We start from the raw sequence: 22,922 nt of genomic DNA, 5'->3' as shown, positions 1-22,922 counted from the left end.
TGCTAAAAAGAACACTTCGACTGTCAGACATTTGTAGTGAACACGAGAAAGAGATTTTTTTTTTTGTTCTTTTGTTTTTGAAAGAAAATGAAGACGTAACAATGAATCAACCAATCAAAATAAATTTCAAAGGATTGATGCAAAAATCAAATAAACCTAGTTGACACAAATGTCTTGTAAGTTGTAAGCTTATGTGATAACAGCAATGGGATTTATTAAAGCAACTTATACATTTTAGCAGAGGGACCATCAAACCTGTCAGACATCCCGTTGTTTCCATGACGATTTTGGATCAGCAGCTCTCTGCTGATTTTGAATCCCGTGACTATTTGCACGTTTAAAAAAAAAAAATATGACTGTGAAGGCCATTTAGTCCTAATAACTGATTACACGTACGCTTTTTTTTATTATTATTATTATTAAAATTGTTCGTTCATATCCACAGAGAATTTGATCAATAGTAGACGATTTGTCACACTGACTGTTTGTTCCTTTACTTTACAGGATGGAAGGTCCTTATTTTGTCAACAATCAGATTTAATAAACTAAAACGGGAAAATGTTCTCCGGGTCTAATTGAATTGAGCACAGAAAATACTGTCATTAATGTTTAGTCAATCATTCTGTATTTACAACGAACCATATTTACAACGTCAGATCTTCTCTGCCATGCATCATTTTTATGGTGAATTGAAGACCAGTGTCTCTTAACCCACAGTAGGAACACTGGCTTTTATAAGACTGGTATATTTGGGGAGCCCATATGTTAAGTTATGACTTTATCTACACTGATTTCTTTTTCTTTTTTTTGGTAATGAAGGCAGTTTACAATAATATGCAGGACTGAAAGTCAATATAGTCGTATTTTTTAAAGGAGTATTCATTTCACAATGATCTCAACTTATCCCAGGGCTTTATTCTTGGAGGTACGATAAACGGATTTTGAATGCATTAACGGGAACAACGCTGACGCAGCGCTTTCCCTCACAAGTGCCGGTGAGATGAACAGAGGGAGAGAGACGGAGGAAAAAGGCCAGAGTAGGAAAAAAGGTGAGGAGATGTATGGTTGTGAGGTCACTACCAGTCTGCGCTATCCCAGGTTTCCTCCGCAGGTTTCGTGGGACTCTTCTTTTTCTTACCATCTGCGTTATCCCAGTTGTTATCCCAGGCCTCCCAGCTCTCCTCTGTGCTGTGTTTGTTGTTGGACGCCGCTTCAGAGCCCCAATTGTCCCAACTGTCAGAGCTCTTCTTCGCAGAGTTATCTGCGATGGTCCAGCTGTCACTGCTGGGAGATTTCTTGGCCTTTAAGGAGTTGTTGCTGCCGAAGGTTTCCCAGAAGTCCTTTGCCACAGGCTGGGTAGAGCTGCCCTGATATCCCTCAGTGGCATCCATGTTCTGGTAGCTCTCTCCAGGACATCTGGGCGCAGTAGAAAACGTAAGGAAATGCTTTAATACGTCATCATTAAATCACACGGTGCTAAAGATTTTGTATGTAATAGTTTATAAAAAATGTGTATGAAGTTGTTTTTATTACCCATCTTCCGGTTTTCCAGAGAAGAGGTTAGTCAATTTAGATCCGGCTCCCTGAACCTAAAGTTCAAATACTTTTTTTAATGCAGGTGTAACTTTCAGGGTCAAAACACTAAGACTGTGAAACAAATGAATAATACTGAAAAGATTACTTAAATACTAAAATAATATTAGCTCCAAAACATAAATAATTCAATTTAAATGTAGTTTTAGCAACTCATCGAGGCATTGATTAAAAAAAAAAAAAAAAATGACACAAATTTTTAACATCATAAGAGTTTTCTGGTCATACTCACCACCAGAATATAAATGGCAGCAAGAAAAACGAGAAATTACGTTTCATTAGTATTGTTCACATTTTCATCAACAGTGCAGAACCAGTGTCCTGGAGGGTTAATGGTCACTAGGACGGACTTCCTCCGCAGTGTTTTCATACGGCTGGTGGACTAACAGGTGCAGGTTAAAGCAGAGGAGTTTCTGTGATCAGGACTCTTGTTCCTCCCTCAGGAGACTGGTTCTGCATCTGTAGAGTGCGGCAGCTTATCTGCCCATCCTACCTTGTTTGCCAGCCCAGTGATGCCGACTGCCATTTCATCTAGCAATTTGCCATCTTTCACCTGGATGAGCCAAATTATTATTAAAAACTAATAAAAACAAAAATATGTATTCACATGTTTGTTATATAGAACATGAAGTGTTCATTTTTGAGCGATAATTTGTTTTGTTAATGGCAAAGATAATTAGTTGGGGGGGGTGAGGGGGTGGAGACAGACAGTAAAAAGACTTTAAAAAAGCAAATCCTACAGATTTCTTGTATCAGCAATGCCAACTGTACATTAGAAGACAAAAGTGGTTTGTTTAACATCAGTCAGAGGGCTTTATACAGAGAATAAACCACAACACAGCATGGTAAACCATATTATTTTAAGTTAATTCAGAGTCATTCTTCCTGTATGTTTTCTTGCAGATGTACTGGACTCATTTGTTCTCATAGAAAGACACATCGAGGAGCTGCTCACCCGACAGTAAACGTTAAAGCTGTTTAAAGCATTTCTACAGAAAAAACACACCGTTATTTCGGTAATTCAGTTCGCACACGAGCAAAAGCTTAAGTCGACGTAAAGTCTCAAACACACCGGCTACACAAAGAGTGAGCAGTTGTTTTCACATGAGGAGCTCCAGGTTGTGTCATTTCATGTTCACAGAACTCAATAAGAAAATGTCAGAAGCTTCCTTTTTCAGTGAAGATGAGTGAAGTCTTAAATTTGTGGCCAAATAAGACATCTTTAGTCGAGTTGCCTGGCCAGAGAAATGGGAAAATACATGTTTTAAATCTTTGTAATAAATTTCAATTTCCTCATCTCTGAAGTTGGCTATTGAAGCAAAATTGAAAAAAGAATTTGCTAAATGTAGCCTAGATATTTGAATTAAAACACTGACTAACAGTTTAATTGCCAATTTAAGTAACAGAACATGTTTGAAACATTCAAATGATCTCAAGTAGATGTAATTTTCTGCAAATAGAAAATATGCAGAAACGCCTTGAAATAAGGCGTGATATCTGAACAAAGACACATGAACTGTGTTGTAACTTTATCTGGTGACAGTTCACACGGGCTCAAACATGTTCTCAAATAAACAGGTCACCGCTGCGAATCTCGTGATCGAGTCACAGACGGGGAGAAACGAAGATTGGATCTTTCATCCGTGACACGGCAGGTTTTGTCGTTTAATGTAACGCTGGCATGAAGCAGATCAACGAGCACAGACGAGCAGTGGAGACAAAAGCACATTTACATCTGAAGCTGTTCTTCGTCTAAAGCGCTGCATCCCACCACCAAATCAACAACTTCAAACATCAATGTTACCTTTTCCTGGGTGGGTTTGATAACATTCTCATTTAATGTCTGTCCTAACTCAGAGGCCTAGTTGGAAGTCAGAGAGGAGAGTTGACTTGAATGAAACACGGTTTAACATTCACAGTACTGCAAGACACCGAGCTGCTTGTTCTGCATGAGGAGACGGATCATTCCCATTCACCGTGACACTGAACAAGCACTAGAGGGTGTAATGGCTCCAAACACTAACAAGGAACATCTGTAATTTCAAATATTAAACACAGCATTATTTTTTTAATTTTTTTTTTACTCTGCATGTTAACATGTTGCACAAAGAATTTTTTTTTTTTACTCAAAAAACAACCACATAAAGTGCCAAATTCAGGGCATTTAATTGAAATGTTTTTACATGCCATGACCCCTCTAGCACTGTGAGCAGTGAACACAAAAACTGTCATGCATGAATGGATAACTTTATACTTGTGTATACATATATATAGATAATTATCAATGTTTGAGTGAACAGTGGTTCTGTTCATGTCTATATTACACGCAGGAATTACGAATGATCCCCATCCCATAATAAACCCTATCACGCAAAACGGTCACCAGCTGTCTTTCAAAGGTTATCCATAAACTCAAAAAATAAGCATCAAGACAGACACAATGCTTTGTGATAGTATAACCAAGCAGAAGCAGGTGAAGATGACATTTAAAAACATTTTGAAAAACGCTTCTTTTACCGTTTAAGTAACTAAAGAAAATTGACAAGCACACAAAAACATTTAAAAATTGACAACATGTATCTTTAGAAATGAAAATATAATATGATGTGAACAAAGCGCCATGCACCTATAAACTGCATTACCGGTTCTGGGGGCGCTTTATAGCCCTTTAACTACATCCAGAGAAGGCAAAGAGATATTAAAGTAGTAACAGTTATTAACGCTTGAAAGTTTACAGTAGATAGTAAGAGATTTAACAAGCAAAATAGCATACAGTTTATGAATGCTAACACCCTCAAGTGAGAGGGGACAACTCGGTACAATCGACGGAGGTCAAATAAAAACCTTTACTAACAGCACCCGTGACAGGTTACCTGTGACTACATCAGTCTTACCTTTAAGGTTGCTTGGTTTGCAAGTTTACTTGTCTGCATGACGGGAAAGAAGAAGAAGAAAAATGATTGGTCAAACTTTTTTTAAGAGTTTGTATTTCATGCAGAAATTCAATATACAACTTAAAGGGATAGTGCCGTGTGTTTTGTTGGATCGTATGAACAGACCACCTTTTCCAACAGGTAAGTGAGGCCGTGACATCGCTCTCTTCAAAGCCACCACACTCCCTTGACAAAAACATACATTTTACCTCACACGACACAAGAGTTGCAGGTCGATGGCTACCTTTGATTGATTGGTTTGTTTGTGTTGTTGTGTGACTTTGGTGTTTGTTTGGACCCGAACTAAGGTGTTAAAACAACACCAAGTCACACACTAAGACAAACAAACTAATCAATGGGGGCACCACTAAAACCAATAGCTCCTTTGTTCTGTGAGGTAAAATGACTGTTTTTATCAAAGGGGGTCTGGTGACCCCTTTAAAGAGTTCAAAGTTGGATATAATGACCCCAGTTCCCTGTTGGAAAAGGCTGTTTGACAGTAAGGTAAAGCGGTAAAAATATTCTAAACAGAGCATGGACTTTATATTAATGTTTTAGGTTGACCTTTTTGTTAGGTGGCTAAAGTGCCATTTGTTGCTGACCTCGTCCACTGCAGTACATCTTTAGCTGCTGTGTCGGTAGAGCTGCCTGCTCCTTCAAACTGTACTCCAAGTAATACATTGACTATGGATAAGTAGACTACCATATAAAAACCCACAACATTTTTTTTTTTTTTTTAAATCCCTTTAAATCCCTCCTATTTAAATACACTTACATTATCTTTGGCAATAGAAGCAAATTTGCTAGCTCCAACAGTGAAACTGCTCCAACCCTGTCAAACATAAGAACAAAGATGTTAACAAGAGGAAATACACAACGAAAAGTACAACTCAGCTAGAAGACATGTTCAAGGACCTACTGAGTAAATAGAAGACATGGCATTGTTCAGGAAGTCATCCTCTTTCTTCTCTGGAGTCACTGTGTTGCCAAAGCCAACGTAGCGATTCTCTTGATTCCCACTGTAACCACCTCCGCTGAAGAAGGATGAGGAAGGATTAAAAAAATTTTTTTAAAAAAAAAAAAATAGAGAACACAACACACAGGAGCACAATGAAAGAAACACATTTACCTCTGATAGGAGTTGACATCGTCACTCAACCAGTCTTCAAAAGCTTTGTCGCCAGATTTCGCCGTGTTCTGTCCCGGTCCTCCCGAGCTAAAGTAAAGAAATTCACTGCTTGGACGACTGTTCTGTTTCTGATAAGCATAAGCACATTTGAAACGTCCGCCGTTCTTACCGATGAGAGGATGAAAGGCTGGTCTTGGGTTGAGGAGATGTCCAGTTTTTAGCAGAGGATGTCTCGATGGACCAGTCTTTACCTTCTGCTAGAGTTGCAACCTGTCATAAACAAAAAGGATGAATTCCTCTGATCCACAGGACATACCCTCATAATTATTTGTTTAGCACACACACTAATAATTTCACTTTTTAAATCAAGTCCTTCTTTTGTATATTTTAAACCTTACAGATAAACTAATGTATTTCTATAACAAACTACCAACATATGTTCTCTCTCCGAGTGACAGAACAAAGAGTTCAGTTCTAACTCTGAAAATGTCTAAAACAATAATTGAGATCTGGCCACCGAGTTCAATCATTGAACTCTGTGCTGCTCACCTTGTCCCTGAAGAGTGCAGCTGCTTTGCTGTTGTATTTCTCCTGTAAAGTCCAGTTGGGATCATAATCTTCTTGGATTTCAAGAAAAAGACGGAATTTCCCGTTTCCTCCCGCTTTCATTTTCTCCAGCTCGATTTCTTTCCACTTGTCCATCGTGACCGAGCGCACGAAACTGTTCGACGGGGCAGAAGAGATAAATGAAATATTATCAGGCTGTAACAGTTTCTTGGTAATGAACGGCCTGTTCATTCTTACAATTATGAAACATATTCACAAAAGGTCATCCTTGTGAAAGTCTCTGATGTTGCTAAACCCATGATATATTCTATTCCCCTCACCTGAGATGAACTCCCAGGCCCCTGTGCTTGCCGGAGCACTCGAGACAAATCCAAATGCCGTATGTCACACTAACCCACTGAGGGTTAAACGCCCCGCACTCGAAACACAGCTGGAAAAACCAGAGGAACTGGACAATTATTGAAGGCATGTATGTAAATCTTTATAGCCTGAGCCTACATTTGTTTGGAAGATATCTTCAAATCTGAACACAATGTTGTTTTTAAGACACAAATACAGCAAAACAAACATTAAAATCTTTCAATTTCACTATTATACAGAAACATTTCATTCTGAATAAGATTCTGGGGACAAAATATTTGAATAAAAAAAAAAAAAAACGATGTTCTTTACTTAAGTTAAAGTATGCTACTATTTTTGCAGCATGTCATCTGAATAATACAAAATAATACCACATTCATTAATGCAACACATTTTTAAGACTAGGAGACATTACACCTGTCCTCCTGCGACTGCCAAAAAGGCAAACCACCAAATGTCCACGGGCACCTGAAACAACTCTCTCCGTTTATTTGAAGAGGGATTAAAGAGGGTATCGTGAGAAGACGCTTCACCGCACGACTCCCAAACACCTGCTACCTTCTGTGTGAATAACAGTACAAGGTCACATCAGATGGACGAAGCAATGAAGCCTCGTGCACGAGCTGCCGTGAGGACGTACATTATTCTCGTCTTGGGTTCTCACTTCCTTCAGAACTCTTCTGGTCCTTGGACTCGCCATAATGACCCGCACTGAAAGACAAGTGTAAAGGTCTTCTTAACAATTGTTATCAAAAGCAGATAATCAAAAGATTAATATGAGCTGCAGGGAATTACAACTTTCAAACCAAACTTCATGACTCCAAGCAACATCTTAAACAAATAAAATCACACCTCTCTATCTTTTTTTTTTAATGAAATAACAGTAATCGACTTTGTGAATTTAAACCAATGCTTCCAAAGGCTGGACAGCAATGAGAGATGCTGTTGTTTTGATGATGTAATCTGAAACAGAACTGGACCCTCTCCACAGACAGCAGGATTCTTTGAGATTAATTGTGCCTCGCCTGGAAGGTGGATGAGAGCAGCAGGCTGCAACCAGAAGTCCCACAAGGCTTCAGTAAAGCCCCTCGGCCAAATATTCATCAGACCGCACGTTAAACTGCTGATAAACTGAAAAAGTTGCTACATAATAATGCGTCAAACTTTATAAACAAATAACTGACTGACGCGTCGGGCTGGAGATCCAACTTCAATACTTTTATGGAACCAACCAAATTGGCTCGGAGGTATCTTGCATCAAAAAATGCCTCGTCAGCTGCAGAGTTAACATTTATTAATTACAAGTGGACCATTTCCAGAACATCAGTAACCTGCATGCGAGGCGTTCAGGGGACATCTGGTAATTGTAGCTACAAAAAAAAAAAAAAAACCTGGGTTACACAATCACGCTCTAAACTGTATGTAAAAGATTTGCACCGTAATGTGTGATACAATTTCCATTTTCTTCAAATGAATTTAATACAAAATTGGCATCGACAAAAGTACCAGTATTGAAGTCAAGGCATCGGTACCAGCATCGGCACGGCAATCCACTACACACATTACAGCATTAATCAATCATAATACAGTCACAAATATTAACTTATTTTCTACTGTTATAAGCAATAATTGTGAGAATCACGTGGGAGCTCTTATTCTATGATTAGTCATAATATTTTGAGGTTATCGTCTGTCTTTGACCATTCAGCATGTCAGGAGACAGTTACACAGACCTTTACACAGCATGCAGTGATTATCAATATTTCTTACTACCTGCCTACCAGGCCGGCCTCAATCAAACTACCAAGACACAATGACAGCAGTGATGGTAATAAAAGTGCACATTCACAACAATAATCCATAATGCACAAAAAGCAACATTTTCTTTCACAAACTTCACAGAGCCCAAAGTGACGCGTTTTTAATCTGACTAACAGTGTTAAAACCAAATATGTTCACATTGTAATGATATAATAAAGTGAAAAAGCTGCCTATGATCACATTTGAGAAGCTGGAAGAAGTGAATGTTTGGCATCGTTGCTGCTGAAATGAATTACAGATGAACGTAATTAATTTTCTGTGTATCAACTTTTCTGCGATGATCAAATCCCTTTTCAGTAGTTTAAAGATCTCAGCCACAGGTTGAGTATAACTTCTGCGTGAGGGTAGATTTATTTATTTTTTTTGTATTGATGTGCACATTCACAGGCGAGTGTGATGTTTTTAACAGAGGCCCTCTTCAGAAATCACTGCAGCAAGTTGAAGAAAAGAGCAAATAAAAGTGTCTGAGCGGGTTTCTGGAGGGCAGTAGAGGGTGGGAAGGTACGAACTGCTGCCTTTTCACATCATTTTGGACAATTATTATTATCGTGACATTTATTCTGAAAAGCAAACTGTGACATGGAATAATAATCATAACCTCTCAGATTTGGTCAAACCAGGCTCATGGCTCCTGGATTTGAGCTGCACTTTTCTCATCTTCCTATTGTCACACCAGCACGTTTTGTGTTCCTTTAAGCGTTATGATAATCGGAAAAACCCTGCTAAAACATCATATTCTAGAAAAATGTCGGAAATGTGTGTCATTGGCCTCGACAGAGAGTTGCAGTCGTGTCACCGCTGCTTGTGAGAAAACGCCGGATTTCACGCACCGGTTTGCGCGTTTTTATAACCAACACGTGGATCAAACCTGCATATGCTCGCCTGCCTCGCTTTCAGGTGAAGATTCAGAGCTGCTCTCCAAATGTAAACAACACAAATGAGCACATTTAGGAGGGCAGACATGATTATTGACTGCTAACGCGAGCTAACTGGCCCGTTACCTGTCTGAGACTGACAGACAACGGAGACGCTGATTTCCGGGTCCGGAGGCTCCGCTGATCAACTCAACAGGCGTTTGTCGTCTCTCACGGAGCCGGCAGGGGATGTCGGGTTGTCACGGACTGTTTCAGGCAGACACGGGAATATTCTTTGAAGACCGACGTTAAACACCGGGAGCCATGTTCCTGTTTGCATACGTTGGCAGTGCTATGCATCATGGGACGCCAATTCTTCTTCTTCTTTTAAGAATTGTTGGAAGCTGCAAACTACCGTGTGAGCGCATTACTGCCACCTGTTGGACGGGAGGGTTAAAGAAATTAAACTTTTCTTATTTAGGAGACTATTTTTCAAGAAAACGCCTTTGTGTAACGCTATCCTTTCTAAAAGTAAATAAATTGATTAAAAAAAAAAAAAAAAAAGTTTACTATTGTATAAAGTAAAATCTCAGCGTCATATCGGGGCAGAATTTTCCTGTATTTACATATTTCTAGGTTGAAATGTCTTTAATTAGCTGCTTGTAGCGTGTAGCAGGACCACAGGTGTTATAAGAGAGGGCTCCTTTCTAATTGCGTGATGATAGTTTGACAGTGAGCCATTATATGGAATTAAGCATAATCTTTTTCATTTAATTCCCCCACACGCTCATAAATCACCATATAAGCAATTGAAAACATCTCAATGACACCTGCCTTGTCAGTGTAAGAGATTGAAGTGTTGCCTATCGTTGTTCATATACCAGCTGCCTTTGACGGTTCCTGATCATTATCAGAAAATCAATAAGTCAAAGAAAAAGTCATAAATTTTACTTTTACCTCTGTTATGTGAACTGATAGCGGTGAAATGGTAATCACAACGTACTCGATGCAATGCAAAGATAAACCTTAACATGTACACAGGTTTCCCTCACAGGTTGTTTTATGTTGTGTAAAAGTAACTCAAACTTCGTTTCTTTTTATTCTCCCTAAATCATTTAAATCATAATTTACTTTCAGAAACTTAATTTTAAATAGGACTGTGATGGCAAACAGCAGCGGGACAAGAGACGGCAATTCTGGTTCATCAGAGATGAAAGTACATTCCTCACTTGAGGTGCTGCAATAAATAACAGTCCTATACGGGGTCAAACTCCTTGCCCAATACTATGAGCCGCTCTTATCTCATCAAATAGACGTATAAAAGGGATGTTGCTGCAGCTTGGAGGAAACTGAGTGGACTCGAGCTGCGCATCAACATGAATGCATCTACAAGTCTCAGGGTGCGCCTACCAGGGCTTGTGTTAGTGCTGGAGGTTGTAATGTTGGTTCTTTATGCTTTGTTTGTCACTTATGATGACAATGCCAACGCCAAGCTGCAAAACAACCAGACCATCCCGATGGAGAACTCCCTGTATCGAGACTACCCCTACTTCGCTGACGTGCAGGTGATGATCTTCGTGGGCTTCGGCTGCCTGCTGGCCTTCTTCAGGTTCTACGGCTTCAGTGGGATGGTCTTCAACTTTCTCACGGCGACGTTCGCGATCCAGTGGGCCATCCTGATTCAAGGTTTCTTCCAGTTTTACTACAACGGTAAAATTCACCTGGGGGTCGTCAACCTGCTGAATGCAGAGTTCGCCTGTGCTGTGGTGCTCATCTCCTTCGGCGCCGTGATCGGGAAGACCAGTCCTGTCCAGCTGCTGGTCATGGCTTTGCTAGAGATCCCTTTCTTTTCTGTGACAGAGTGGGCTGTGCTGAAGTACATTAGGATCAACGATGCAGGCGGCAGTATCCTTATTCACCTGTTCGCCTGCTACTTTGGTCTGGGGGTGACATTTGTGCTGTATCGCCCGAGCCTGAATGATGGACACGCTAAAGAGATCACCAGCTATCAGTCTGACATCCTGTGTGTGCTGGGAACCCTCTTCCTCTGGGTGTTCTGGCCGTCATTTAACTCTGCTCTGACATTAAAGGGTGACGACCAACACAGAGCGATTCTCCACACTTTTATAGGTCTGAGCTCATCCACCCTCACGGCCTTCGCTCTGTCTGCGGTGTTCAATAAGAGAGGCAAGCTCACGATGGCTGATATCCAGAATGTCACTCTGGCAGGTGGAGTGACAGTCGGGGCCTCTGTGGACATGATGATTTCCCCTGCGGCTGCATACACCCTGGGCATCATGGGCTGCACCGCCTGTTTCTTCGGTTACAGATACCTGACCCCCTTTTTGGCCAAACGCCTGAAGATCCAAGACCAGTGCGGCATTCACAATCTCCACGGGCTCACTGGCCTCATATCCTCCACAGCGGGGATCTGTGCCATCCTGCTGGCCACCGAGGAGACCTACGGGCCCAGCATGTACCAGATCTTCTCCCACCGCGCTCCACCTCAGGGGGATCCCAAGCTGCTCGAGCTGCAGCAGCTGATTCCCGGGCTGAAGCCGGGCTTGGGACGTACCGCACAGGAGCAAGCTCTGTTCCAGGTCGCAGCTATCCTCTCCACCATCGCAGCGTCGACATGCGGCGGGCTGCTCACCGGGCTGGTCCTGAAGCTGCCGTTCATGGCGTCGCCGTCGGATGAGGACTGCTTCGATGATGAGCTTTTCTTCGACGTGCCCTCTGACTTTAACCGATTAGAGGCGGTCAAGACCCCCCTGAGCCACGACGAAAAGGGACAAATGAAATCTATGAACTCCAAAGTCTGAGGTTTTTTTAGTCACTGTGGATCAGCTTTAAATTATGGTAATCACAAATATACTCCAATGTTATTCACCTGAAAGTTTTGCAGTGTCACAGAAGTGACACTGATCACTGTGCAACTAAAGTAGTGTTTACATTCTATTACTATTATTATTACTATTATTATTATTATTATTATTATTATTATTATTATTAATCAAATGTATGCTGTACTGTTTATGTGAATCTTGCAGTTTATGCAAAATGACAAAAAAAATAAAAGTGTGAAATACGAGAATAAAATTTTATATAATTAAGTTTTTTTTTAACTTGTGTGTCTTTTTTTTTACAACCTGGGTTGTAGTATTTTTTTTATAAAGCATAATGCTCCAACATATTAGCGTAGTTTCATTTTTTAGTTTTATTTAGCGTTCATTATGGGTAACTCAGTGACTTTTGCTTTCTCAGTTGATTAATTTCATCTGTAGGTATGAAGAGCTCTTACTGAATAGCCAATATTTGTCATATACAGTATGTGTGTGATCCATATTTACTGGGCTTTACAGAATCCACAGAAAAAGAATGGAAATGACTATAAAAAGGATCATAATACAACAAATATATAAAGCTTTAAAAATGCGAATAGAACAACAAAATTAAATAAAACATTTTTAAAGGTATGATGGTTTTAATAATCTGCGGGACACAGCAGCTCTATTCATGGCAAGTCCTAAACCGCTTTACAGTTTATAGACCAAAGTACACCATTCAAACACAACTATGACGGTTTGCATTTATCTCAGAATTATATTGAAAGTCAAAAGCTGCTCTCAAATGTGAATATACTGAAAAACAAGCACAACACCTTTAGGATCAAATGAAAGTTATGCAATGTGTCCTTTAATATCTTCAACCTATCACGATTATGTTTCACTCAATCACCACTTTCAACCGACTCATCACCTGAATTGACCTTCATGGGACTTGTGTCACAATTTACAGGCCATTCTAAATACTTTTATGTGTTTATACATATATTATCTGTCATACCAGATACAGTTCACTTATTGTGTTTTCAATAGTGCTTGCTGAACTTTTACTGAAGTTACCTTCTTTCACAAATGAAATGACCCAACAGGTCATTCTGTTTCGTAACACCAAGCTTGGCTGGCTGCTGTTTTGAATCCAGATATTGCGGACTTAAACTGATGTGAAATACAGTAATACACCAGGAATTAGTCCTCATCGGATCAGTTGGAAGGCCAAACTGTGAAGCCGGCTAAGTGCTTGATAGTTTATGGCAGTTATAACACCTGGTGCAACAGAAACCATTTTTTTAGTTTATAAAGAAAAGTCTTTAGCGGGCCACATTGCATCAAAGATTGTAAAATATCAAACATCTGTGATATCGTTATCTCAATAACTAATAAACACCTGATAAATTCTACTAACATGTCTCAGGCAGCGCAAATTTTATCTGTTTGTGGTGGCAATGGTATGCTAATCTAATAAGCAAAAGTTAAATGTTACCGCTCAACAATTAATAATAAATAGTGAAGAAATTGTATTGTTTGCTGTCCCTCTGCATTTATTGTTAAACATACCGGAGTATATCATATACTGATACTACAACTTCAAAACTGTACATTTTTACAGTAAATTTTCTTTTTTACACTTAAAACACTACAACTGTAACCAAAAATACAGTATCTAAAATGTGTTTTCAATTTACAGTTAACATTATGATTTTTACTACAGTAACTAACTGGCAACAATTGACAAGTAACTTACTGTGATTTTATTTTTTACACTTTTGTTTTTTTAATCGTGTCTAATTTAAGATAATTGGGCCACGTTATGCTTTTTTAAATCTAAATATGCCAAAACTCAACAGTAGCTTTGTACCTTGCCAAACACATCCAGTCAACAAAACAACTTCATATAATTTAATTGTGTCCTTAAAAAGATTATAAATTGACAACTAAGCAGAGTTGGCTCTTTGTATGTCTATTTTAAGTCGTTTCAAAGGTTAACTACATGTCCATCAACATGTTTATTAACTGATAGGGTCAATAATGAGCCTTATCTAATCGTGGTCAATTGGAAAGCAAAGTTCTATGTAAACTGTATTTTCCACGAGGTAACAGAGTGCAAGTGTAAGCCAGCAGCTCTGAGTCTCTGTTGCAGTGCTTTGAGTGGAAACATCAGCACACTCAAATGCATCAAAATTTGGCAGCCAAATTTTAATGGTAATCCTGGAATTAGTCGAATCTAATGGGTCCGAAGAAAACAAACCTGGTTGAAGTAGATTATAAATATCATGTAATCCAAAGTGGAAACAGACCAACAAACTGACTGACATTCTGCTAGCATGAGTAAAAATAAGTGTAGAAATATTTTCAGTTTTATCCCTGCAAGATTTAGACATGGTACACTGGTGCAATTTGATTTTTGAAATAAATTGTCCATATCTGTCTGCATTTTTATTTCTATTTAATTTTTTTTTTTTTTTTTTTTTTTTACTTCTCACATTATACAGCGAGAGAGGAAAATGATTCTTATTATGGCTACAGTTCAATTTCTAAAGTAGATTTCTTTTCTGATTTTGATTCAGGAGTTTTAAAATAATGACCACAAAGGAAGCCTTCATTCCCTTCCTCTGTGTATTACATCACACTGGTGAAATATAATTTTACAGCCTGTAACTGGCATCAATCATTAGAAAAGATTATCGCGAAGATTGATTTTTGCTTCGTTAACAGTTACCTCTGACATTAAATGGTTGTGTGATATGGTAGAAAGTACAGACCAAAAGGACCTTCTTTCCAAAGAGCCTAATGTCGCAACGAATGGAGTTTAACAGAACTGACAACTCTGGGGGAAAAAATGGTAATTGGTCATTTATTTCTGTCACTCTTGTATCAGGTCAGATGAAGGGATCAGTGATTCGACAAACATTAACATATCAGAAGTAAGTGACGCTTAAGGAACTTCAAGAAAGATTAGTGAAAGGAGGGAGGAGAGATTTATTCCGTCACCCTGAGAGACAGTATATATGTTTTACAGCCGCGCTCCACTCAAAAATGTGTCATTTCACAAAGCACTACTCGTATTAACATGATTTCAGCATAAACAGAAATATTATCTCTTTTACTATGCTCATTTTTCTTTCTCGTGACGTTGATGACGAAGGTGTGTCATGCCAGCAGCAGCTAATGTAGCCACCAGATGCTAGCCTCAAGTAGAAAGGGGAAGCAGGCCACAGAAGTTGGGTTGCAACTCCCTCACACCCACAGATTTTTATCCTTCCATGCATCCGCCGTGGCTAGAGGCATCCGGTTCAGAACAAACAAACTTTTTATATACAAAAGGTCAACGGTTAACTTGCAAAAATACTTTTCTGACTATATTTTTAACACAATAACTGAGAAACAGAAGAGAAGACTGTGACGTTATTTGACATTTAGTCAGAGCTGGTGACATTAATCATCATGTGTCTACCTTGAAACTGTGTCTGTTTACGGGTTAAAGATGTCTGACGAGCTTCCACGTTTTAGAATTTGTAGCTTATTTGCAGCAGCTTCTCTATTCGAGGCATCGTCTTACTGTCAGTCGGCTTTATTGACTTAATTCCTTCAAAGTTTTCGCTCCGTTTATTATGAGTCTAGACAGATGTAAACTACACATGGCGAGGCAGTAGGTTAGTTTAGGTTTTCAGTTTCAGATGTGTTGTTTTCAGCTCCAATCAACGCCTCCTCTCTTCTGCTGCCTCTGGGGCTTTAAAACAATCCATGAGAGTTTTTTTTCTCATATCTAGTGGTATATTTTTAAGGTCACTAAACTTTTGTTGAAAAACAAATACACATTTTTAAAAAGGAAAGCTGGACAAGGACATTTCAGATGTGTAAAAACACACCAGACAAATTATCATAATGATTAGCGACCTATCCATATTATTCAATCAAATGCCTCACTCTTCTCGAAACTGTATTTCATTTCAGTAAAACATGAAAACAAGCAAGATTCAAAACAATGTTTGTTGTCCTATAAAACCAACACAATCAGGAAGAGAAGTGTGAAATTTCATCACTACACAGAGAGGGGTGGGGGGGGGTCCATTTATCATAGAGTAACATACAGCGCCATCCTGTGGTGACAGCTGAAGCCTCCAGCAGGCCAGGTACTGTATGTCTTCTGAGTCTTAGAGATGGTTTGCGTAACCCTCCCCGCCGTCTGCGGTGTCAATGATTTTGGTTCTCTGAGTTTGGACAGAAGCGTACAGATCAAACATGTTGGAAACATCTTCTGTGTTACCATCATCATCTTCCTGCTCGGACTCCGGTGGCTTCTCTATTTGCACCACGTCTGAGTACTGAATCTGTGGGGAGCTGCGGCCAGACTGCAGCCTTGGAGCCTTCAGGGTAAGGTTGGCGTAGCAGTCTTGAGTTTTGGACTAAAAGAAGACACAAAAGGAGAATGTAATATTTCCTAACAACACTGTAGGTCTGGTTATTAGTTCTTGACAAAAAAAAAAAAAAAAAAAAGAGGCCATTAATTTAACGCTGAACTTTTTATTCTACTGCAGCTTTACTTTATTCTTTATGATAAAAATGTTTCTGTGAAGCTTTAGTGATGTGAAGCCGCCGTAAAGACCTCAATCTCTCTAAAAAGATTTACCTGTGAGTCAGAATTGACTCTTTGTTGACCGCTCAAAGATGAAGAGCCGAATGACGAGTGAGGAGGATCGACCTCTGTAAGCAAACCTACGCCTGTGGACAACAACATCACACTGTAAACTCATAGAAACATATGAAGGCACGTGCACAAACACACAAACACGTAATGCACTTACTTGTTTGCTCGAAGCTTATATTTCCATAAATAGGATTATCTTCCATCCGCCTTGATCCCCCCCTTGAATATGACACACAAAGAGGTCATGAGTTTTAAAAATGCTGATTATTTAAAGGGACATTAGTTTGTCTTTTCTTTAAAACAGTAAATATAGGATTCATACCTTCGTTTTATCCTCGATCGACATGTTTTTTTTCCTGTTAGAGCATGAAGAATAATATATTCATCATTCGATACAGAAGATGAATATATTTTCAGTGGATTTCTTAGAGCAAATAAAGTAATTACCTGAGCAACATTTTGATACAAAGACAAATATATTCCAAGCTAGCGAGATGATCAGCATTGTGCTGAGAACGCCAACCACCGCCTGGATGGTGGTTGGATGGCAGAGGAAGGTCCAGGCTAGAGAAAAAAAGAAACAGAACTATATTTAGTCAGTGTCATTAAACACAGACTGAACCCACCTTCAGCTTTTTATATTAGAGGTGAGAACTATACACTTTGTAACATGAAATTGATCGAATACATCCTACATATGTTTTTATTTTTCTTGGAAAAACTGAATCAATCCTCCATCCAGAAAACTCGAGTTCACACAGTCGACCATGTACTCAATTCAGAGTTGTCTGTTAACTTCACCATGTGTATTTGAGTTGTGCACATTGTACACATACTGTATGCAGACGACACATCAACTTCACACTGAAATACCTTCAATATTCATACACAATGGATGCACGTAGTAATAATAATGGAGCATAGATTGAGCATAAAATATTGAAAAAGGTAAACATAACTAGACAATACAACTAATTTTGCATTTACTACATGAGTTATGCAGGAATGCTGACAACAATTTGACCGAAGTGTTGTGTTGCTCTCAGAGCTGTAGCACTGAACATAAAGTCAGGCTGACACTTTGGGTAGTGAATACATTGATTTATGAAGCTGAATAAGTCGGTGATTGTATGAGCCTGGAACAATATTTTTGAAAAAGGTGCCTGGCAGTAAGAGGTGTAAACTTCAAGCCAGTAGACTGTTAAATCCCCGCTGGAAAAGACAAGGCAGTAAACTAAACTGTGCAAACAAGTACAGCATCGTTGCCCCAGGCAAGAGATTTATGGTCACTCCGCTCAGTCGTCAGCAGCACAAGATGTGGTTTGTTCTGAAGCACTTCTGCATGCATGAATCTGTATACTGTGTGCTTGCTGCAAGTTTTTCTTTTGCAAGAATACAAGTTCAGCAAAGTGTGTTGGATGCATTTCCTACCCCATAAACCATTTGCAAAGCTTTGTTTCACACGGTGTTACTCTACTCTAAAACACTTAAATGAAGCCTTGTAAAACGATCCAGTAAAATATTCAACACACAATTTGTTTTGCTGCGCCGCTACATCAAGTGAAAGGTATCTCAAATGGATTCTACAACCTTTCATATAAATTTTAGTTGATTTAGCCTGACATGATTATATTAGAAGTTATGTGGAGTAAAAGAATGTTATTATTTTTTATTGTTTAGTCTCTGAGGTTCTGCTGACGTCTCGAAAACTCAACAGCTCGGACATATATTTACAGTCCAAGCATCATGTCTGAGTGATATCTGATGGAGAGGCTCTCTGTTAGAAATAAGTGATATCAACATGAATATTACTGTTCACATCGTGGTGCTGCGTTACCTAATTACACTATGAAACACGTTCTGTACACAGTGTTGCATGTTGCCGTCAGGCTAAACTGTATCAGCCTAATTAACCCACTGTGTAATACTCACACATGCCCCTGAGTGTTTTACACATTCATCAGAGTTTCTGACCCGATCTGCTCACGTTGTTGCCATGGCAGCATCACATTAGACTACTCATAATGCTGGGATCATCCTGAAGTTGTCCTTGAGTTTTCATTAGGCATGAGCTATGTTGTGTTTGGTCAGCTGACCTTTTGCCCCCAACAGAGAGACTAATTTCTATTTGATTGGACCACAACAATGTGGAATAAATAAAAGAGATTACATCTATATGCAAAGCTCTTCTTTCTGGTGCATCTGCTGAGTCTATTCTTTTTTTTTTTTTTGTATACTTATATTGAATATCTATCTCCATATAAAATTGGCCAATGTTGTACAAAACCTGTTGCCTCTTGTGCGTCCAGCAGACAGAGAGAAATGTTGTCTTTCAGTTCCTGGCCCGCTGGTTGAATTCCAGTATTCCCTCTCTATTTGTTTTTACTTTCCACAAACCTCTGAGGGAAATATTTGTCTCTTTTGCTTCCAAAATGTGCCAACGATCATAAACTTTGCCTGCCACTTTGTCCCGGGCAGCATACAGTCACTTTTCCTCAGAAAACTCCTGCTGCATCAAGAAACAATGCAATGAGACGGCTGAGAGTGAACATTGAAGTTTAGTATCAAAACTGAAAAACCGTCGCTACTAAACCCAGACAATGAGATGAAAGATGTTATAAAAGAGACAGAGCTGCAGAGTGAAGTGAAAAGCCCTTTCACATTCTCTAAAGTTCACTTCGAAATAAATTACTGACAGCAGAGTGTCCTGTGGTGGCAAATCAAGAGTGGGCAAAGATGGGTAGCTGACTGCTTATTAAAATACAAAGTGATGAAAGAATACACTGTATGTTGGCTGACAGTTTAGTGTTTATTTTCTACAGTCAAAAAGTGTCAAACGGATTTCCCTCTATTATTTCTATATAGATCAGGTGTAAAAAACAAACAATATTGGCTGCTCCAGCTGCAGCTCTTACACAGGCACTCTTATTTTCAAATGACTGGCAAAAGTCTGTATTGATCTGAGTAATTTTGATGAATACCAAAAATCTTTAAATTAACATTTTAGAAGTAAATGTTTGTAAGTACCCTTTACATCTCATTGGGCTAAATCAAAAGTTCTCATTTTACGGCTCACATTCAGAGGATATTTTCTGTATCTTAATTTAAGACTTACCTTCGCTTGTCTTATTTGAACAGTCTCCCATGTTAATGAAGCTTCAACTGAGGACAATGCTTACAATAGTTTAAAAATAACTCTTACTTTACTGCATCAACAAGACAATAAGACTCTGGAGTCTGTTGCATGTTTAAGCTGCACATGATGCTACTGAACAGTGTCATCTTTTTTTAAAGCTGCAACAGGATGTGTGCTTTTGCAGAAACCCACAAACTGTTTTTAGACCAGAAAAACATCACAGGAGTAAAACTTTGAACATGTTCTCACAATATTAAGGAATATGCTCAGAAAGGAGGTTTAATTTCACACATTTTTACTGTAATTATCCTGAAAAGTCCTTTAATCACCTACATAATATCTCTTAGTTTTTCATATTTCAGAAATAAAATATACATATTTTAAACAAAAGGACTGCAAACCCTGTCAGGCTTTAACAGCTGCTGTTTCTATGAAATGCTGTAAGCTGAAAGCTGATATTGTGCCTCTGAGGAAGAAGGTGTTTAATAAGTGCAAATATGACTGTGTTAAAAATAAATTTAAGGAAAAAAATGTTTTTTTTTTCCAACTGGAAACAGTTTTGTGTATTGATACAAGGGATATGACTGAGAGGATGGAGATGAAAAAGGCTCTTTGAAAAAGGGAAATTAAATCGGTAGCTTGTTAAAAGAGTGAAAGAGTGCAGGAAAAAAGATCTTGAATCAGGAATGAGTGGGTGGTGATGATTCACTTCATTGTACTGTGTACATTATATTGTGTATCATGTCAATAGCACCATGCAATCTTGAAAACATACCATATGTCCAATTAAAATGATGAATTAACTCATCATCCCCATGCAGCGACACATTTGCTGTTATCCACAGATCTCTGTAAAGTCAGGCACGAGCTGCAGGAATAAAAATGGAAATGACTGAAACGGAGACCGGCCAGTAAGTGTGAAGAAAAACTCCATTATCAGTCTGACACCTTAAAATCAGGAGCAAGATGGTGTGGATTCGTTTGACCTTTTTTCACAATGACCTCCGAGAAGGGAAGAAAACCTTTCTGTGCAGCTCAACCTGCAAAACGTGACAAAACATCCTTTAAATCAGCTTTTTTGAGACAGTTGGGAACTTATAGGTGCCATTTATGTGTTTACATGCAAACTAGTGGCCTGGCTTTAGTCATGCTTTGGTAATATGTCTACATGGACCACAGATTCAGCTCTCCATCTTTCTTGCAGTAGTATCCAGACTTGCGATTGTGTGTCGGTGCAGGGATGCGTTAGGCTCCTTCACACCTATCAAGTTTCTCTGCACTCATAACTGCATTTCCTCTCAATGCTTATCTCCATATGAAGACTACTACAAAGTGACTGGAGGTGCGGGAACCATCAGGATACTTTAAAATTCTAATCATAACCTGGATGTGAATCAGTTGTAAACAGTGAGAGTGGAGTGTGATACATCATTGTCAAAGTATGTAACAAGAATATTTGCACCTGTTATATGTCTACTACAGTTTTGGCATTCAATCTGCCAGGTTCAGAGATCAATCATTTGGATTAATTTGCATTACGGTACTTCCAAGTCCTGCTGGCAGGCTGCTGATCGGCCCATCTGTGTCAGTGTATGACTAACAGTTCAGGTGGAGAGGAGGAAACTGCTCCTTCCACTCAGCTATTTATTTTAGAATAGAAGGGCGTTGAAATGTCACAAAGGTGTGCGATCACACAAGCCACTGCTTCAGTCATTTTCATGTACGGGTGAGTCAGCTGGGTTTTTGTGTTATGTTTGTTATTTGTCACCTACACACGTCAAGCGTTACAATAAGGGCTGCTTGTTTTTAAAGAAAGATTCACAAGATGTTGTTCTAATAATAAATGAAAACAGATGGCGGCGAGGTTCTGCTTTATCAAACCGTTGTGATCAGCTTACAGCAGATATTTTAGTGGTATCACGCATGCATGAGGTACTGTTGTTCACATCTGAGTGGACTGTGAATTCAGACCTTCAGCTCAGATCTGCTTTTACACGTCTCCCACTCACCACTGCTGGGTTTTCTGCAGCGTGTGTGGGCTATAGGTCAAGCCTATGTCCCCCTTTTTATCATTAAACTAGCAGGTAGACTGTACGCATATGTGGTGTTGGTGTTTGGCCAAAAAAAAAAGTGAAACCTCACAAGCCACTGTGCAACACAGTTTTTTCCGCTGTCAACAGTGACTTCACTTGTTTTGAACTAGTGGTTGAAACAGCACTGAGCAGCTCACTGCACGATTCATCTGAGTTGCTCAATAATGTGAAATAACTCACTTTATAATGCCTCCGTACCGTCGACAGCTCAAGGACTCAAGGATGAACTAAGATTTTGTGTCACCTCACAAAACACATCTGTGGCAAAAACTCACACAATTCATACACTATTAAGGACAAAACATCCCACAGATATCTAACAGGATAAAATGATAAAGTGATGACACTCTGTACCCCAAAGGCCAAAGGTCAACTTTGCTGTGACATCAAAATCGATCGATCTATATACCTGCTTTATCCTGTTCAGGGTGACAGAGGGGCTGCAGCCTCCCAGCCGACTTTGGGTGACAGTTGTAACCTCAAAAGGTTCGGCACGAACACACTATTCAGCGCCATAACTGAGGAACGGTTATTGAATTATTGATGATAATCTTGGGTGTCCACCTTAAAACTGAGCTGATTGTATAGATCTTCTGTGTTGAATCTTTGATGGAAGATGTGTGTGAAGCATCCACATTTTAGAGCTTGGAGCTATTTTGCAGCAACATCCATAACTGATGCATCATCTACTGTCATGACGACAACTTTGTGTTCAATCATAATCAGATTTATTGGCCAAACTCCTTCAAAGCGTCCTTCTTATGGTTTCAGCCACTCTCTCACATTATGTCTTATCAAGGGCTCTCTCTACATTTCCAGGAATTTCATATTGATCTGGAAATGTTTCATTTTAATGGGCTGGTATGCAAACTTCTTGCTGCTTTTGTAAAGTGTATCGTTAAACAGAACATGCTAGTTATATTTGTATGTGAACATTGTAGCGTC

General features: G+C 39.2%; 1 protein-coding gene and 1 pseudogene across 6 annotated transcripts; one reads left to right on the top strand and one right to left on the bottom strand.

Annotated features, from left to right (window-relative positions):
- Positions 1-895: 895 nt before the first annotated feature.
- arfgap1 (ADP-ribosylation factor GTPase activating protein 1) lies at positions 896-9,616 on the bottom strand. 6 transcript variants are annotated; one of them, XM_069709949.1, is made up of 14 exons: positions 9,405-9,616; positions 7,223-7,293; positions 6,543-6,652; positions 6,205-6,376; positions 5,825-5,925; positions 5,656-5,742; positions 5,446-5,560; positions 5,302-5,358; positions 4,488-4,520; positions 4,236-4,265; positions 3,398-3,454; positions 2,087-2,146; positions 1,534-1,589; positions 896-1,416 (listed from the first exon to the last, which is right to left on the bottom strand). In XM_069709949.1, exons 2-14 carry the CDS (start codon positions 7,280-7,282, stop codon positions 1,077-1,079), a joined length of 1,278 nt encoding a protein of 425 aa, XP_069566050.1. In that variant the 5' UTR covers positions 7,283-7,293; positions 9,405-9,616; the 3' UTR covers positions 896-1,076. The 6 variants fall into 6 exon arrangements, with proteins under 6 accessions (XP_069566050.1, XP_069566057.1, XP_069566072.1 ...); XM_069709956.1 differs by having other exon boundaries at positions 1,534-1,583; XM_069709971.1 differs by lacking the exon at positions 2,087-2,146 and having other exon boundaries at positions 1,534-1,583.
- Positions 9,617-10,633: 1,017 nt separating this feature from the next.
- LOC138631007 (ammonium transporter Rh type B pseudogene) lies at positions 10,634-12,079 on the top strand (annotated as a pseudogene).
- Positions 12,080-22,922: the final 10,843 nt, after the last annotated feature.

Source organism: Brachyistius frenatus, unplaced genomic scaffold (assembly GCF_029030835.1).
Source record: "Brachyistius frenatus isolate BFR_SWC_R1_liver_20210118 unplaced genomic scaffold, ASM2903083v1 Contig_4, whole genome shotgun sequence".
In the NCBI taxonomy this organism is placed as follows: Eukaryota; Metazoa; Chordata; class Actinopteri; family Embiotocidae; genus Brachyistius; species Brachyistius frenatus.
The sequence above is the reverse complement of the archived record's forward strand: the minus strand, read 5'-3'. Positions and strand labels throughout refer to the sequence as shown.

What these genes read in the sequence shown, in the direction of transcription:
- arfgap1 (XM_069709949.1), bottom strand. Translation starts at nt 7,282, where the DNA reads ATGGCGAGTCCAAGGACCAGAAGAGTTCTGAAGGAAGTGAGAACCCAA. An exon ending in CCATGTCTTCTATTTACTCA is followed by an intron (nt 5,359 to 5,445) that starts GTAGGTCCTTGA and finishes TATGTTTGACAG; the next exon opens with GGTTGGAGCAGTTTCACTGT. An exon ending in ATAAAGCGCCCCCAGAACCG is followed by an intron (nt 3,455 to 4,235) that starts GTAATGCAGTTT and finishes ACTTCCAACTAG; the next exon opens with GCCTCTGAGTTAGGACAGAC.